Source organism: Chionomys nivalis, chromosome 24, assembly GCF_950005125.1.
Source record: "Chionomys nivalis chromosome 24, mChiNiv1.1, whole genome shotgun sequence".
NCBI classification, from domain to species: domain Eukaryota; kingdom Metazoa; phylum Chordata; class Mammalia; order Rodentia; family Cricetidae; genus Chionomys; species Chionomys nivalis.
In genome coordinates this window covers 8,353,681-8,372,745 of record NC_080109.1, presented here as the reverse complement: position 1 = coordinate 8,372,745, position 19,065 = coordinate 8,353,681, and the positions used below count along the sequence as shown (strand labels likewise).

Genomic DNA, 19,065 nt, shown 5'->3' with positions numbered 1-19,065 from the left:
CAGCAGTCAGTTTTGGCATAATTTACTCACTATAAAAAGCACTTTTGTCATCAACGTACTGAGCATTATATCCTTGTTCCAGGAAAGAAGTTGATACATTCTTCCTGTGTGTTCTCCAGGTTCACAGTGGAACAGGGAATTGATTTAAAAGATATCTTTAAAGCTCTTGGAGTCACTGAAATTTTCATCAAAGATGCAAATTTGACTGCCATGTCAGGTAAGAAATAATTATCAATTAAAATATTAATCATAAAAAGCTCTTCAAAATAGTGATTCTATGTCCATCATGTCTCATTGATTTCTTATATGTAGTCATCACTTACCAAATAAATGAAACAAAAGATAAGTTCACGTACACAAACTAAACTATAGATGTAGCCATAGCGTTTCATCTTGCCAGATGTGGGCCTTCTTAGTACATTCTTTCCTGAACACATTTTTGTACGCCTTCACATTTTCTATAATGCTTGATACAATTCCTTGCGAAATAGACAACCAATGAATATATTAAGTGAATATTTAAATATGTCTCACCAGAATTAGTCATATAGAAAAGATGAATGAATTCCTTCTGCTGTAAGAAACAAGTCAAAGGTTATCTTAAACAGAATAAAATTACCTAGTGAGATATTGTAAAACCTTTCCTAAGTCTTCAGTAAAAATAATGCCCTTTAAAAGTAACTTTAAAGCATACAGAAAATTAAAAATAACAAGTTGAATTATTGGAAGAGGAAGCCTAAAATGTGAGTAACATTAAAGCATTTATGATCTTTAAATAATTTTGGATATAGTTTTAAGAGATTACCATAAGGTATTTATCATTTAAGCTTAAGTCTAATGAATAATCTTTTATAATCATGATTTTCTATTGTTTTGGTCAATAAAAAAATAGAATCTGTTTTGGATGAGAAGACAAATATATATTAAAATAAAAGAAACTAAACTTGTAAGACCTCTTTATAGACAATATACTTGAACTAGAGCACATGGTGGTGGGACCTTCCACATCAGTTCCTATGTTAAAGAAAGGATTTAGTTTTCCTCTCCTGAATCAGTCACCTGGGTAAAATCACAACTTCTATGCCTTTGCTGAATTTTGGAAATATATTCCCCACTTATGAAATTGCTCACATGTGTACACGTGTGTGTGCATATTCTTGTGTACATTTACCTTTGGGGAGGAAGAAATAGGAGGAAGGAAGGAGTACATGGAAGTGGGGGGGGAGAGAGAGAGAGAGAGAGAGAGAGAGAGAGAGAGAGAGAAGGAGAGAGAGAGTCAAAGGGTTCAAGAAATCCTAGCACTTATCCTCCCAGAATGAGGATAATGAGGGCAGTTTTTAAACATTACTCAGATTCTAGCAATGAGCTGAAAATGATATATTTCTGATATATTTGATACTGTAACTTCTGCTCCTCATTCAGGGAGTTTAATGCCCTAAGCAACAACAGATATTATCTAAGAGCCTACTGTATAGATGACCCTGTCTATGCAAGAGATATGTGTTTTCTTCTATAAATGTCTTCAGGGCTCATGTCCAAGTTCTTAGAGCTGTAAGCACCTCATTGGCATAGTCAGGAAAACCCAACTAGTGGAGATTTGGAAAATCATCTGATATTTCTGTACCTGAGTCAGAAATATATTCATAGCTGAAGCATAGCATAAAATTCTAATGCTGTCTTCCTTATAAATTTAGAACATTGATCTTACTCTACTGGCTGAGTTCCCACTGGATAATTACATTCTACTTTCTTTACCATGATTCCTCACTGTCTGCTAAGCATCGAGGCAGATATTTTACTCAAATATAACACCTGCTGCCACTCGTTCCTGTGGGGTTAGCTCTGCTAGGGCAAGTCAATCCCTGTGGTCAGGTGACTTACAATTTTAGACATAGTCAGGTTCATAAAACTGCAAATCATAATGTTTGCTATGAATCAGATTGCTTAGGATTTGGAATAAGACTAAAATCTTCCAGAGAGTTTTTAGTTTTCTGTAGGCAAATGGTCTAGTTATTTGATCAAACCTATTAGAAAGAGTTGATGCAAAGGAAATGTTTGCCAGAGACTAAAAGAGGTTTAGGAAGGCAGGGAATAGGGCTCTTTGGGTCAATTTTGCATCTATAGTTCTTGGGAAGGCAGTTACCAGGCTGGCACTCGCCATCTTAAGACCACCTTGTTTAGGCTTCGGATTGCTTGAATGAATCTGAAGCAAACTGCTTATAATTTGCAGTGAGAATCCTTCAACTGTTAAATTCGTTGCTTGATTAAACAGTGGTAGCTCTAGCATGCCAGCAGCCCCAACTAATCCGCCTATTTCTCCCCCCTCTTTACCACTCCCCCTGGCTCTTCCCTCTCTCCTTCATTAATTTATGAACCATTCATTTGTTTGCTTCTTCTTCTGATATCAGTGTGGTGTCTCAGCCTTGTTTATTTGAGCACCATATGCTCTGTCTTCCATGGTTCAAATCCTTTTTTAGCTGACTAATTGTTCACCTCTTCCAATAACGCAAAACCTTGATAATTAGAGATTCTGTAATTATTAGTGACCCTCACACGGACTCACTAAAAGTATTCCCATACACTTAGTTATTCCTTCTACTTTGGCAAGGTTTATGTGGGTGTTAATGATATATAATGTGAATGACATTTCGTACCGTGTCTATTATTTTCATAAAACAGCTGCTAGTGGAGCAAATGTATGAGAAAAGTATGTTATAAATTTAAGAAATCTTAAATTTTATTTATTTATTTTTTTGTCTAAGGGCAGTTAGCCTGAAAGTATATTTCTGTACCACATGTGTGCTGTGCCCACCAAAGCCAGAAGAAGGTGGCAGACCTTCTGAAACTAGAGCTGTAGAAAGTTGTTCGTTGTGACTGCTAGGATTCAATTCTGCATACTTTGCTAGAGCCGCTATTGCTTCTAAACAATCAGCCATATCTCCAGCCCCAAAGCATAGAGGGCTTATGGGAAGAAAGACATAGCAGCCTAATTTAATATAATAAAGACTGAAAGAACCACTAACTAATAGTGGTTCGCAAGAAGGTCACGTGTCCTTTCCATCCCCACCACAGGGAAGAGTCAGCAATAGCTCAAGACCTTCTTGTATATCGCAGTGGGAAATGATTCTAGTCTCCAGTGAGAGGCCAGTTACCCTGTGAACATCTACAATGCACAGCACAGGCTCCCACAGTGACTAACTAGCTGATCTTAAATGTCAGCAGTGACTAGAGCATGGGAAACCATGGATTAGAGAAAACATTATGGAAACAAGGAAGAAAGTCAGCCTAAAGTCAAATGAGACCCCTTGCAAAGGACAGAAGAGAATATGTAGAGATGTTTTTGGATATTTATGGAAAAAAGCACGTGAGTGCTGGGAACCATTTCAGCTGGCCTAGCTACCAGTGAGCCACTGGGATCTCTCTGTCTCTTCCTCTCAGAGTTTGGACGACAGGTGTACTGCGCCACACCTGGGTTTTCCACACGGGTCCTGGGGAATTGAAGGTCAGGTCATCATGTTTGTATGCCATGTGCTTTATCCAGAGAGTCATCTAACGAGCCCAGAATTTTGATTTCTTACAGAGCTCGGTACTATTTGGAATACTACCTTGTACATGTGCTTCTTTTTCACCAATCATTTTACTTTAAAGTTTTAGAAAACTAGTTTAAAAAACTATAAGAGAATGAATTTGTAAATTTGAAAGCATTCAAAGAACTGCCCTTCATTGATGTAACAATGTGGTAGATTTTAAAATCATGTTTGGAGAAGAAAACAAGCTACCTGTACCACTTCCTTTTGCTCCAGGGGAAACCAGGTGCCTTGAAATCCTTCTCTAAGACTTTTTGCAGAAGCCCTTTCATTTTTATCCCTTTGAATCCACTCTTGTGGGGCTGTTTCTCACTGCTGCCCTAGGCTACTAATACTCGGCTAAATGTTTTCCCATCTCTCTCCAATCTAATCTGCTGTATCTTCCACTGCCGTGATTAATCACTTTAATACTCACTGATACATTGCCGCGCTGGCTCCCAGCGCCCTTTGCTTTGCAGGTCATTATCCCCTGGTCCCCAGGGAACTGAGAGCTCCTCCCTCTCAAGTTCAGTCCTACTTAGCCTGTGTTCTGGTCACTCTGATCACTTGCTCTGTCTATCTCCTCAACTCCCCACATCTGGGAAATCTCCTCCACCTGAACTGAGCCTCGCCTCCAGATAGCCCACATTTCATCAAGCCGCCATGACTGCATCACTAGAAGCAATGGCTCACTAAGTCTCTGGCATTTTTTTGTTCCTCTTTGTTGTACAGCACACATCTTATTTCATATTTATGTTACTTATGCATCTACTATCCCAGGCAGAATATAAATGGACCAAAGATTGATTCTGATGCATCTTTCCTCGGTGCCCACCACTCTTCCTTTCTTAGTACTCCTTGAATGCAGACGTAAATGAGGTAGGGTGTTCAATATTTATTATGGTGACTTCTCCATCTCAATGATAGCCATCGCTCCTGATGCTAAATCCCATTAACATAAAACACGGTAAAGACTTATACAAAAAACATGGAATACGAGATACTGAGAGTCATTTCCTTCTCTGGCTTCATTGAAAATGCTCTGGTAGCCGCAGCAAGGATTCTCTTATACAGGAAGGCTATTTTTATAATGGAAATGAATGGCATTTGGATTAATAGGTAATCTTCTTGGAAGGTATAAGGGACAAGTAAAAGAGACGACTAAATCCTTCAGCATAAAGTACAAGCTTTAATAAAGAAGCCAATAAAATAAAGGACTTAAAAAGACATAGTGAAAGGCGTATTCAGGTCAGATGCAAGCACTGCAGATTGATGCTGTCCCAGCTCCTGTATCCTGCCCCCTGTTGCTCTGTCTGCTTACACTGTAAGCCGGAGGGCTTGTTCCTTTTTCACTGCTACAATTCTGCCTTTGTTCCTACTTTCTCGCCTGACTGCTGCCAAAGAGAACTTGATCTGCCTGCTGCTAGATATTTGCTCATCCAAATTATCTCTTCACTGGTCCGTTCTAAGCTCAGAGCAAGCATATGCCATTGTTTCTAGACAAAGCCCAGGCTCTCTAACCTCAAGGCTAAAGCTCTTAGCTCAAGACACGTTGCTACTCCCCAACCTCCTCACTGTCTACACTCCCCTGAGCCCTTTAAGTCATTCCTTCTATTTCTCCCACGATGTAATTGCATTCCTGCGTCAAATGACCTTGCCTCCTTCTCTTTCACTCCTCTACTTATTCTTCCAGAACCATCCCAGGTGTCACCTTTGTCTGGCATCCTGCTCTCCTCCTAGGCAACCAGAACATGTCAGTGTTTCAAACCCGTGTCTGTTACCATGCCTCACCTTTAACTTGGACTGTCTGTTCATACACTGAGCTACAAGCTGTTTCAAAGCAGCAACTTTGTGAGAGTCATCCTTTTCAGAACTCAGCATGGTGCTGGTGTGGGATGGAAGATGGTGAGAAGTGCGGGGAGCATGGCAATGACTGCTGCCTGGGTTTCTGCGAGGCTGCTTCTCTCTGTCCTCAGCCCTTTCTCCTTCCCATACTCAAGTCACTGAGACTTTTTTGGGTCCTTCCCTAAACATGTTCAGTTTGACTTTGTCTCTGCACTTGGTTTCACCTGCTCCTTCAGGTCTTGCCCAGGCTGAATCCTTCATATTTACTTGGTGTCAGCCCCCATTTACCTTCCCATCTTCCCTTACATAACACTCTTCCAAGTAGATGTTCTCAAGAAGGTGTCCAATCACTAACCAACGTACTCTCTTTATCTTCTTTTCCCATGTACATAAACCAAATCTGAAAATCCTAGCTGTTTACGGATTTGCTTTACCATTGCTCTTTTCTGTATGCCCATGTGCCTTTATATGGAAGGGATGGTTGAGCATCCATAGTATGCCTAGTGTTTACTGTAGATACTAAGTGCATGAATGCACAAATCAATAAGTGAATAATTTCTGCTTCTGGAACAAAATATACCTGGAAACAAACACTGTTCTAATCTGAAAGAAGTCAGGCTCTGGAAAATTCTTCCTAAGTTTTACGGGTGGGGTTGAAGCTAAAAATAGGACCACACAGAGGCCCATTGGTGTGTAGGGCTTTGCTATGATACTCTCTTCATTTTAAGCCTGCCCTTGGTGATGCAGAAGTCTATTTAAATTGGCTGCATTCAGAAGCAGTGTCCCAAAGGAAACGGAGGCCAACACTGGCCTGATGACCACCCTGCCAGCTCCATGTGTTTGTCGGATGCTCAGAGCCTTTTTGCACTGCACAGTAAGTCAAATGGAACACTCGCTCAATAAATATTTGCTCAGCTATTGAATGAATGCTTTAGTACTTTGCCTTGCTTGCTTCACAAGAGTTTGGTTTTCTGCCTGGCTCCTTTCTGGATAGCCTAGGGTTTATTGACTTGTTTCCATCTTAGCCATTTTCAAAGTCTGGGTCCTGGCTGCCTGGAGGAAAGTAGAGCCAACCACTGAAGAGCCTGCAGTGGCCAGAAGAGAAGGACAAACAAAACACAAAAACAAGCAAGAAAACAAACAAAAAAAATACATTTGAAAAGAAAGAAAGGAAAGAAGGAAGGGAGGGAAGGAGAAAGGGAAGGAGGGAGAGAGGGAGGAAGGAAGGAAGAAAGACAGGCAAGCAACATTTGTAGACAAAGGAGTCACATGTCTTGACATGTAAGCACCAAGTTCAATCCCTAGAAGGCACATTAAAAAGCCAGGTTGGCAGTGTTGAGGCAGTCGGGGTACAGGCAGATCCCTGGGACTCTCTGGCCAGCCAGACTGGGCTAATTAGTGAGCTCCTGGCCACTGAAAGACCTTGCCTCATAAAACAAGGCTTATGGTTGGTGGGGGAGGATAACAAAGGGTGACCCCTAGCATCCATGTTCACACATGTTCAGACATATAAACATATGCAGTCACATGAACACAGAACAGAGGGCTTCTGATTAACATACAATAGCACAGGATAAAGTTCAAGTCCAAGTGTAAAGAGTCATGAGCATGAACTTGCTTGTGTCCCCACAAGACTTGATCTATTTTTAAATGTTTGTTGCCACTGACACATGCTTGCTTAAGCCACTCTCAGTTCTATTTTATTTTAATGCATTTGTTTCAAGTTTATCCCAAGGGAAAAACATAGCACAATTCTTCCTACATGTACATCTATAATTATATATCTTTCTTTTGTGCAGATCAAGTGTCTGTGTTCTTTTTACATCTGCAGACCCTGAATTAACCATTGGGTGGCAATTAGTCACATTGTCGATATATAAACAGCAGAGTCAATTTTTCCTTTGTTGTCTTTAAAATATAGCCAGTAACACTGGCCCAGCAAAATACTATTACCATTATTTTAAAACTTGATCCAATTTTTAAATCTTTTAATGCATGTGACTTTTATATTCTTTCCCTCTTATTGCTCTTTTCTTGGAATAATTGCTTAATATTATCCTGTATTTTATTATAAAAATAAACCTTATAGGCATAATTGTGAGTAGAACCATGGTCATGGTGCCCATGCATTGTTACACTAAGTTGGCCCACCCACAATCGCACATTAGGAAAGAGCTAAGATCTTTCATTAAACAATCACCAAATCTTGTGAAGCATGGTGTGTTGGGTTAATACTGGAAAATAACACATGAGTAGAGTATTCCCTCATTACAGGGGTTCATATTTCAGACCCAGCTCTATGCCAGCAGCTAGGAGTACGCAGATAAACGAATGAATGGCACAGCCATTGCCTTAAGGAACGTGAGCGTCCAGGAGGAGAAAGATTTAACGCAGGTGTAATACATTTAGAAAGGCTTCATAGAATCAACTTTTGGGTCCATGGGAAAAAGAGTGGTCAGATCTAATTTAAAGATACAGGAAGAGAAAAGCCAGAGAAGTCTCCATAGGTGGAAGCTGAGCCTTAGGAGTACAAAGGCCGAGGGAGGATCAAGGGAAGAAGGAGCGTTTTTGACTCAAATCACAAGAATAACTGCATGCAGGATAGAGAATGTGGAATGAATGGGGGAGAGGTTGCCCCGTGGAGGTGCTAGAACTTACACACATATGAAATACCCTGAAGGTGGGGCAACAGGCTTTGGGATAGAGGGGAGAAGGAATATTCAGCAGAGTCCTGGTATAAGTTGGTTTGCATCCACATGGGTTCATCCTAAGGAAGTGTAGGCAGTACAACCTCTCCATCACCTTGCTCTGACATACGGTAATAGCCACTGCCACTTAGTAAACATTTCTTTGTGTGTGTCAATGGGTTTAATTTGAAATTTTCTTTTCAGCTGTCATAAATAATAGAAAAATTGCATTTTAATAGTGTACCATGCAATATTTCAAGTGCACATATATGTTGTATATTACTTTAAAATGTAAACTACACTCACTTATTTATTTGGACGGAGGGCCATGCACATGTCACAGCACATATGAGAAAGTCAGAGAACAATCTATGAGTCAATTCTCTCCGTCCACTATGTGCATCCAGGGGATTGACTTTAGGTTGTTTGGCTTGGGAAACAAGCATCTTTACCAACAGAGTCACCGTGCCAACCCTAACATATTTTAAAACTAATTTTATTTGTTATTTGTGCTCATATGTGTGTGGTTGCCTGTGCCATGATGGAGCAAATTTGTGGGGCTGCTTTTCTTCTTTCATCTTTCTGTGAGTTCCAGAAGGTAAACACAAGGCTTACAGTGGAAATCACTCTAGCCTCTGGGCCGTACGGGCGGCCCTTGACTAATTTAAATCAGGCTACATACATATATCTCTTTAAATATTTATTCACTTACAGTAAAAATTTAGAAATGTTTTAGTATAGTCTTTTGAAATACACAGCATGTCTTTTTCTACTTCCCCAAAAAGACAAGATCTCTTGAGTAAATTGGGAGCATGGGGACCTTGGGGGAGGTCTGGAGGGGAAAGCGAGAGGCAGGGAGGGGAGCAGAGAAAATGTGGAGCTCAATAAAAATCAATAAAAAGAAATACACAGCATGTTAGCACTGTAGTTAACAACAGCCATAAGTTCTTACTCCTACTTAACTATAAGGTGCTGTCCATGATTTGCCTTTCCCCATCCCTCCCACCCTTCGACAGAGGCCACATAAAAAGGGGACATGTTTTTACCTATTTCCAGGTGTTTAATGCATACATAAGGATGGATCTAAGAATGATGATAGATAGATAGATTTATTTTTAGGAATTGGCTTACATACTGTGAAGGCTCTGGAAATGAAAAATCTACAAAGCAGACACTCAAGAAAGAGTCATAGCTGAGTCCAAAGAAATCTGCTGACTGAATTCTTCCTTGCCAAAAGGAATGTCTTTCTTCTAATACAGCTTTTTCAACTGATTGGACGAGGCCCACCCACCCTGGGAAAGCAATCTGCTTATTCATAACCCACTGGTTTAAGTTAATCTCATCCAAGAACATGCTCACAGAAACATCCAGAATGTTTGTTTAAGGGTTTAAGTAGCAAAGCTTGACCAAATCGACACAGGAAGCTAAATACTTCATCTCTGCTTTTCTCTGTAGCCATTTCAGTTCAAATTCCTCTTGAGTGGAGACCAGTCATGTTTGATCAGAATCCTCTACAGTGACTTCATTTTAAGACCCTGGTTCTCAATACAGTCACCTACCGAAGTCCTGGGGGTTAGGACCTGAGCAAATGAATATTTAGGGATCATAAATCTGCCCCAAATTGCATTAATTTCGAAGTAAACTGAAAGGCAATTCAGTGCAGAAAATGTTCTTCCTTTTACTAGAAATGTATTTTTAATATAATCTTAGAGTGATGTATTTGCAAGCACTCAGATCAGCCACTAAACCAGACTAGAATGCCATTTTATATAGTTTGTTTTCTTACATTTCTCCAGGCAAGAAGTCAATTTTATTTTACCATGCCAATGCCATCTATATTATTAAACAATATTGATTAGGTTTAAGGAAAGAGTTTTTTTTTTTTTAATTTCTGGATCTTCATTTTTCATTATATACTTTTTATTTCAAATTAGAGTACAATGGGTAATGTTTTTTTAACTTGAATGATGAAATCATTTGAGGTCACTATCGAAAACAAATTTTTTGCTCCCCTACCTCTGAGCAATATAAGAACTAAGCAATGGGAAGAAAGAAATACACAGTGGGAAATTACTGAAGAAGAGATAGGGGTGAATTAACAAGTGATTACAAAATGCATTTGAAACCATACAGTCACTGGTTCTCTCATGCCTTAAGTAAAATCTGGCAATATATTTTCTTTAATCAGTCTCTTGGTTTCTCAGTGCTCTCAAACTCACTTTCCCAAGGGGTCAAATGTGTCGCTGTGTCTGGGGCTAATGATCTCATTTCTTCCTTTCAGACAGGAAAGAGCTGTTTCTCTCCAAAGTTGTTCACAAGTCCTTCATCGAGGTTAACGAAGAAGGGTCAGAAGCAGCTGCAGCCTCCGGTACACACTGTCATTTTCTGAACTCTTCTTCCGAATTTCTGTTTTTTAAACAGTCCTGAGTGGGAATGGAGATCCCTTTTTGAAACCGTACCCAAGACCTCACTCTATTCCAAGTGAGAAGTCAAGCAAAAGCTGAAGCAGTCAGAACATTTTCAACAGAATGTGAAGTGTGTCATAGGTCCATGCCTAGCTTCCCAGCGAGGCATCACATGCTGGCAGCTCTAAGGAGATGACCCCCTGCCGTGCTGTTTCCATAAATATTTTCAGGAGTTGCCTACTGTATATTCAAACATTTTTACTTCCTGATTACTACTGGAAGTTAGATATTAATTTTTGCCCATGGAAAGTTGGCTTTGACAAGCAAGAGTTGGTAGACATAAAAATGTTTTTAAGTACTTTTAAATAATAATAGTCATTAAGACTAATTTTAAATAAGCAATTTTTTTTTTGATTTTTCAAGACAGGGTTTCTCTGTAGCTTTGGTGCCTGTCCTGGAACTAGCTCTTTTAGACCAGGCTGGCCTCGAACTCCCAGAGATCTGCCTGCCTCTGCCTCCCAAGTGCTGGGATTAAAGGCGTGCACCACCACCGCCCAGCAAATAAGCAATTTTTTAAAGGAGCATATATTCCATTTCCAGATTGTAACAGCTAATGGTCCTTCATCATCTTTGTGTATGATGAACATCATGTGTGCACCCATGTAAGCATGTGTGGTTGTATGGGGTGTTTGGAAAGCAGGGGTATCCACCAGGTGTCTCTCTCAGTAATTCTCTATCTTATTTTCTTGAGAATTTTTGTCCCTGAATCTGGAGCTTCCCAATTTGGTTAGACTGACCAACAAGCCTCAGAGAGCCATCTGCTCCCTCAGCACTGTAATTAAAGTGTAGCCCAGTCTGCTACACCTGAGTTTTCACACAGATAGAAAGGATCTGAGCTCAGGTCTTCATGGTTGTGGGGCAAAAACGTTGCTGACTGAACCTTCTCCCCAGTCCCACACTGGATCATTTTGAGGGTTGTGATTACCCTAGATAACCAAGAATGACTTTACCATTGCATTTCCTGCATCCTCTTGCTACCTTAGGTTTGCTTCCATTGCATGTTGAGCAGATAAAATCAAATTTAATAAACTTTCTGCTACCTGGTAATATATTACCTTACTGATATGTATTGCTTCGGACCTCATCAGTGATAACAGGACTTTCAGGAGAGAAAGGAAATAGTCTTAGGTTATCAAAGCTGATTAAAATCTCCAGATAGCTAAGCAGGCTGTAGCGAATAAGAACTCTGGGAACTGAACACTCTGCTCAGTGCTGGGTTTTCGCTTCATTCCACCCTGGTCATTCTGGAGCCCAACAGAACTGCGAAGTATCAGAAAGAACTTGAAAGTATGAAAAACTCCTTTCACTTTGACAATTCTTTCTTCCTTTTAGCCCTTCTCTTAACTGATTTAAAACACAAATATTTGCCTTAGACTAAGGAAAACATTATTATAACAGGCCGAGTGACTCAGCCTAATATTTTTTGATGATTTAGAATGAAGAAATAACTTGTGTATGTGTTGTGGTTGTTTGTTTTCTTTAAAATATCAACTATAAATACTAACACCTTTAAAACACTTCTGTTTTCAACCCCGTTTTCTGTAGATTATTACCTTTTCATTAAATGAATAGACATAGATTGTTTTGAAAAGTTCTCGTGAGTCCTGAGTCTCCGCACATCCCTAGACATGTAATGACGTTCTCTCTGTACCATAGGAATGATTGCGATTAGCAGGATGGCTGTGCTGTACCCGCAGGTTATTGTCGACCATCCGTTTTTATTTCTCATCAGGAACAGGAAAGCTGGTGAGTGCGTTCTGTGAATATGTTATTTCATAAGACACAAAGAGGCTTTCTGTTTTAAATGATATATATATATATAAGATTGATTCCAATGTTCTTATGATTTTAAAAATCAAAATAATGTATATATATATATATATTTTTTTACTTTTCAAGCATCGCTAGTTGTAAGCCGGCAGGAAGCATGTATCCTGATGTTTTGTTCACTCTCATCTTCCATTCATTTCCAATGCAGGTACCATCTTATTCATGGGACGAGTCATGCACCCTGAAACCATGAACACAAGTGGACATGATTTTGAGGAACTTTAAATGATGATGTTGGAATCAAAAGAAAGCTGTAGTAAAGCACATTAGTTTGCAGTTGGTATATATTTAGGATCTTTGTTTTATGGTGTTATTTAAGGTAATACTTAAAATAGCTCTGGATAGAAGTAATACATGTGCCCTGTAAGTCAGCCTTGTCAAGAAACCTTATCAGCATTAGAGATTATGGTCCTGTTGCGTCACTGTGTCTGTTGTGATGTTGTTTGAAATAAAAGTTTCTACTGAACTTGTGAACAATCTTTTCATTTTGGAGGTAGTTGTAGTCTTCACACCACTATGGCTGAGATTTGGAAACTCTGCTGTTTCTTTAGGAGTTGTAGTAAGACAACTCTACAATGCAAAATGTAGAAACTGCTGTCTCTGTGTTCCTTCATGATCATGGAGAATCAACACCAAAGTGAACAAATTTAGCGAATTTATGTATTTAATAAGCAATAATGTGAAGTGGAGGCAAGTAAGCCACAAGCATTGGAACTGTCATTTACTGTAAGGCTCCATGACAAAACTTTTGGGAAAAAAGTTGGATGTAAAGCCTAGAGGTGTTACTGATTTGTGTGTATACTGTAGTTTATGCTTTTAAAGTCATTATAGTATACCTGCTATATTTGTTTTTTAAAGTTTTCTGTGACTCTATAGACGACATGACTCTCGTCACAAGCTCAGTCAAACATCTTATTACCTACTCTTGATGGCATCAAGAGTGCCTCCCCCCACACACACATGAAGGGAATGCCTTGTACCATTTAAGTGATTTTTTTTTATGTTTACACAAAGATGAAATCACCCAGTGACACATTTCCTAGAATATATCTAAGTTATCAAGTGGTACCTTGATGTACCAGCTACCTAGATGTTTTTACTTTATAGAAAAATCATTGATCATATGGAATCAATGCTTCTCATACTTGTGTGATGCTGTAACCTGGTTACTTATTACAAATACAGGTTCTTATCCAGGATGTCTAAGGCAGAGTGGGAAACCATACCTTCCTGTTTTTAAAATTTTTTCTTTAAAAGTCTTTATTTCATTTGCATGGTAACTACATTTCCCCCCTCTGTCCCCCTTCTCTCACTCTCCCCACTTACCCGCCAACGCAACCATCCATCCACTCCTCAGAAAGGGTAAGACTTCCCATGGGGAGTCTACACATAATCCCTCCTCCTTTTCTTTGACTGGGCTCAGCCTAGTGCTTAGTTGTGGATCTCTGCATCTTCTTCCATCCGTTGCTGGATGAAGGTGCTAAGATGACCATTAAGGTGGGGCCATACCTTTCTAACAAGCTTCCAATTGATGCCACAGGTGTTTGACCATGGGCTTTGCTGTTTGTCACTTGGGTAGCAAAATTCTACTTAATATAAGCATTCACATACTTGCTATTCATACAAAGAAGTGGAAAAACTCTCATTTTCACTGACTGAACTTTGAGGGAATCAGGGTGGGGACAGGAATGTAATCTGCATTAATAATACAATGCCCTTGTCAAGAACTGGTATAACTTTAAAGGTTTTTTTTTTCTAGTACACACTATAGATAAATGTAAAATTCTTCTGTATATTACAACACTTGAAGTAGTTTTTAAAAATATGAAGACATTTATAGGCCATACCCATGGAAGAATTTATGAATATCCAGGACAGAGTACTTAACACTGAATCTTTTACAGTTTATATTTTCAGAAGACTAGCTGTTTATTCATAAATCTTCATGTTATTGTAGAATAGAGCTCTTGTTTTCATTTGTAATTTATTTAGCTAGGATGGCTGATGCTGATTCAGTGTTCACATTCTGCACTAAGACAGTATTTATCACTGTATTCTTCTTGTGAATGTTGCACACATGGCTATACCTGTATGTTCATCAATTAACTGAATGTATTGCCTGTAAGGAAGAATAAAAATCATTATGCAATCATGTGATTCGACGAAGTCTCAAATGATATTTTTATTAACAGATATATGATTAAGTTCTACTACTTGGCATAGTTATCTTAAAATATTTCAATATAAGTTAGGTGTTATTTAATTAAAAATGGATGTTCCCACGCTGAGGGAAAGCTTATAGATAATACTTTATAATACCAAGCTTTTCTTTTTATTAATTTAGCCTGTGTGTGTGTGTGTGTGTTTACCAGAGCACAGGCATTCATATGCCACAATTTGTATGTGAAGGCCAGAGGAAAATGTGGAGAGTCCGTTGCTTCTTTGCACCTTGGGATCCCAGAATCACGCTTGACCTCTCAGGATTGTACAAGAAGGGCTTGTATTCACTGGGCCATCTCAGTGGCCCTCAGTGTTGACAGTTGTCCTCACTTTGCTTGTAATTTCAATAGTTTTCTTTCTCTTGTAAAAGTAACAGTACACAGTTCCTAGTTGTTTCATTGTGAATATTTTGATACTAAGTAAAATTTCTATTTTACCTATTTGTGTGTATGCAACAGACTGATCTACATAATTATAGACAATATTATCCTACAATCCTACATACTTTAATATCACTATTATGACCAAACAATTATTAATGTATTAGATGAATTAGATCTATCTTTATTAGAATACCAAGAATATCCATTTTATAAGAACACTGAAAATAAAAGTAAAATACAGTAGAGAGCATACTTCATTCTCATTAAATATGCATGTTCTACATAATACAATTCACTGCTTTTTGATATATAATCAGTTTCTTGAATTTTTAATGGTAGTAATTTTTTCTTATCTGAAAACTTGTCTTATTTTCTCTAAAACAAGAGCATTGTGGTAACATTTCACTAAGTAGGTGAAGGCAAGTTAAACCGGTTGAAACTTATCTTTGTGAAGTAAAGTCTTTGCTGCAATCTTGAGCAAAAATAAAATATAATTTCAAAACTAAAAGAAATAATAGGAAAAATGCAGTTGGTGAAAACTCTGCAGCTTTGCCTTACTCTCAGAACCTCATGACTTCATGGTCCATTATAAAAGGAATCTTCTAAAGACAGACACAAAGCAAGATTCTTTAGCTGTATGATTAATTTGAAGAATGTCCTAAGGCAGAGACTCAATGAGACATTCTACCAAGGTCCCAGGGCTGTTGGTATCTTCCAGGAAGCCTGAATGGCCTGTTAGTATTGTTGTGCACGTTAAAATGGCTTATAAGATATACATAGAAGTAATATTATGCAGACTGAGTGTGTTGTGCTTAGGAATATATATGTATATACAGGTACACATATTCATCCAATGGGAATTAATGAGAAAAGAGGCCAAGAATTTGAAAGAGAGAAAGGAAAGTATATATAGAAGGGTTTGGAGGGAGGAGAGGAAAGAAAGAAATTGAGTAATTATAATCTCAATAAATTATTGGAGTGAATTCAAGACAAATCATTAGTTAACTGAAACACACAATTTAAAAGAACTTACAGGGCTGGGTGACGGTGCGTCCAAGGAGACGCAGCTCAGTTATTTGTCTCCATACAACGATAGAATCATCAAGGGTGTGTGATTTCAGGATAGAGGGGATGAAGGAGCAAAGGTAAAGTATGCAAAATTTAGAGCAAACAGTCACAAGGTTTTACTACTTGATTTCTGGCCCACTTACAAGTTACTTATTATTCAAAGGTAGTTATTTTTTCTTTTTTAAAATTTAACCAGTAAATTAGTCCATGACATTATTGTTAGGTCTTGTGTCTTCATGTGTGTGTAGATATGGGTATCTCAGTATATATCTCAGTGTATGTGACTTTGTATGTGTGTCCCAGTATGTGTGTCTTTGTGTATCTCCATGTATGTGTCTCAGTGTGTGTTTCTTATTGTGAGGGTGTATCTTTGTATGTGTGTGTGTATCTATATATCTCTCTGTGTATATGAATGTGTGTATCTCTATCTCTGTGAAGGTATGTGTGTGTGTGTGTGTGTCTGTGTGTATCTGTATCTCTTTGTGTGTATGGGTATGTGTGTCTATATCTATGTCTGTGAGTAAATCTGTATCTCTGTATATGCCTGTATGTGTCTCTATTTGTATTTTAGTGTGTATGTATCTCAGCATGTGTGTCCATCAGCATCATATGTGCTTCAGAGTATGCATGTCCTCCTCTTACTGTGTGTTTGTGTACATGGTTGCTTGTTTTATGTGTGGCTTCATTTTTTTTTCTGTTCCTATTTGTGTTTGTTTTAACATTTGCTCTCTGCACTGGAGTTTTGCCTCCCCATTGTGTCTGTAAATGAGAGCGCTTCCATATTATTCACTGGGGAGCCATGTGATTCTCCACCAGGATGCTGATGGTATTTACTCCAAAGATTGAGGAAACCCACTTAGAAAAGATAATTTTTTATGACATGAAACTCATCCACATCCAGACTGTGCTCTGAAAAGTGCTTTCTTATCCAAATTTTTAGTATTTTAAATATAACAAGAAATTTGCCATTTTTAAAACATGTAAATGGAGGTTTAGAACAATTATTTACATATATCTTAGCAGATACATAACTGAAAGGGACTAAGTGATGGTCTAATTGCCTTGCAATATTTGGCAAACATAGGTGTCTGGTTTATATGTGAATGAAATGTTTTGAATTGCTATCGTTTAAAATAATTACTTACTTTGAAAGTTGGCTATTTTGTGTATGTTTTTTGGATTTTAAAATGTGTAAATTCATGTTATTTTTATAATCAAAATACATATTTCCCTTCTATTCACACTACCCCTTCATGGTCATGACGCAGGCATGCCTAGGAGATACCTTAACTTTGGATCCCCATTTGAATTTGAGCTGTATATACACCCCACACCCCCCCAAAGTATTGTACTCTACAACCCAGTCCCTTCCCCTGCATCTGCATCCCCCTGACTCCAACAAGGACTCTAGCAACTTCAGAACCTCCTGAACTCCAATCCGGACTAGGTCATGCATATTTCCTTTTTTGGACAAGTTTCCACACATATGGTAACAATCAATTTTATACTGTTTCTCTTCAATGAGTTCCCAACTATATACCCTTATTCAATTTGAGGAATAGAAAAGAAAATCTGAGCAGAACTGGTCTTGGGTATCTTGTATAGTAAAGTATCACTTGATCCCATATTTACTATCTTATGCATGATTAGGTATATGTATGATTAAAATTGTATGCGTACAGAAAGGGAGAGTCACAATAGAGAAAATGATTATATAACATTATCTGTCAATCATTATAGAGAGTTACCCAAACTTTACCCCTTAATAGTTAGCCTCTCCTTCTCTTGAAGTACGTAAAAAATACCTCAGGGTAGCCTGGGCCCCTGGAGACTCCCACTATACATATGTGTGTGTGTGTGTGTGTGTGTATGTGTGTGTCTGTGTCTCTGTGTGTGTATGTATATATGTGTGTGTGCCATGTGCCATATGGCAATATTGAGCCAAAAGGAATTAAGCCAAATGCTATATAATTTCTACAAAAAGTAGATGATAATGAATGCTTGGATCTGTTCTGTTGTTTGTTTGTTTGCTTGCTTATTTATTTTTAATAATATTTATTTTTACACTATGTGCATTGTTGTTTTGTCTGAATGTATGTATGTGTGAGAACATCAGATCCCCTGGAAACGGAGTTACAGACAGTAATAAGGTGCCAGCGGGTGTTGGGAATTGAACCCTAATCTTCTGGAAGAGCAGCCAGTGCTCTTAATTACTGAAACATCTCACCAGACTTAACCTGTTGTTTATTTATATAGATTTATTTTTCTACTTTAACTGTTGTAGAGACATTTTCTATAGTTACCAATACATGATAAAATTTTCTTGAGGAAGAATTTAGAAAACTGTTAGGTCCCCAGCATTTTGTTTTGGATGGTTTGGACACTATAAAGTGTAGAGATTTCAGAACAAAGTTTTCAAATTTTCTAATTTGTGAATAGTTATTAGTCTATTTATTCACCTACGTACACAGTGTGTGTGTGTTTGTGTGTGTTTGTGTGTGTGTGTGTGTGTTGAGGAAACATCTCAATCTATGACATGGGCTATCCTAAATCTCATTATCTTCCTGCCTCAGCATCACAAGCACTTGTTGCTGGTATGTATTATTATACCTGGACATCATAGACATTTTTAACACTCCTAAATATAATATGTTTGCAAGAAATAAAAGGTTTAGTTTGCCTGTGTCCATTTTTAACTTTATAACATCTTGAAACTTTCACAGAACTGTGATAAGTTACAATAATTTATTTTCTTAAATAGAAAAACAACCTAATGTTTACACTTATTTCTTTGATTTATGCAAGCCTGAGAGCATGATTTTAGCCCATGAACTTTGTTTCATATATCTTATATCATCATCATAATAATGATAATCAAGGGTTATTCTTGAGAGAATATTGAAGCCTTTACAAACACATAAAAACATCTTGTTTAAAAGTGTAAATGGATATTCTAAAAAGAAAGAGAGTTTCACAGAAAATTCTGCTTAACATTTTATTA

General features: G+C 38.1%; 1 protein-coding gene across 2 annotated transcripts in view; it reads left to right on the top strand.

Moving 5' to 3' along the window:
- Positions 1-14,555, top strand: part of Serpini1 (serpin family I member 1) — an 80,398-nt gene extending 65,843 nt beyond the window's left edge. For both annotated transcript variants that reach the window (XM_057757348.1, XM_057757347.1), the window contains exons 6-9: positions 120-217; positions 10,380-10,466; positions 12,220-12,309; positions 12,542-14,555. In XM_057757348.1, the coding sequence (XP_057613331.1) occupies positions 120-217; positions 10,380-10,466; positions 12,220-12,309; positions 12,542-12,618 (352 nt within the window). In that variant the 3' untranslated portion in view covers positions 12,619-14,555. The remainder of the gene's footprint in view (positions 1-119; positions 218-10,379; positions 10,467-12,219; positions 12,310-12,541) is intronic.
- Positions 14,556-19,065: the final 4,510 nt, after the last annotated feature.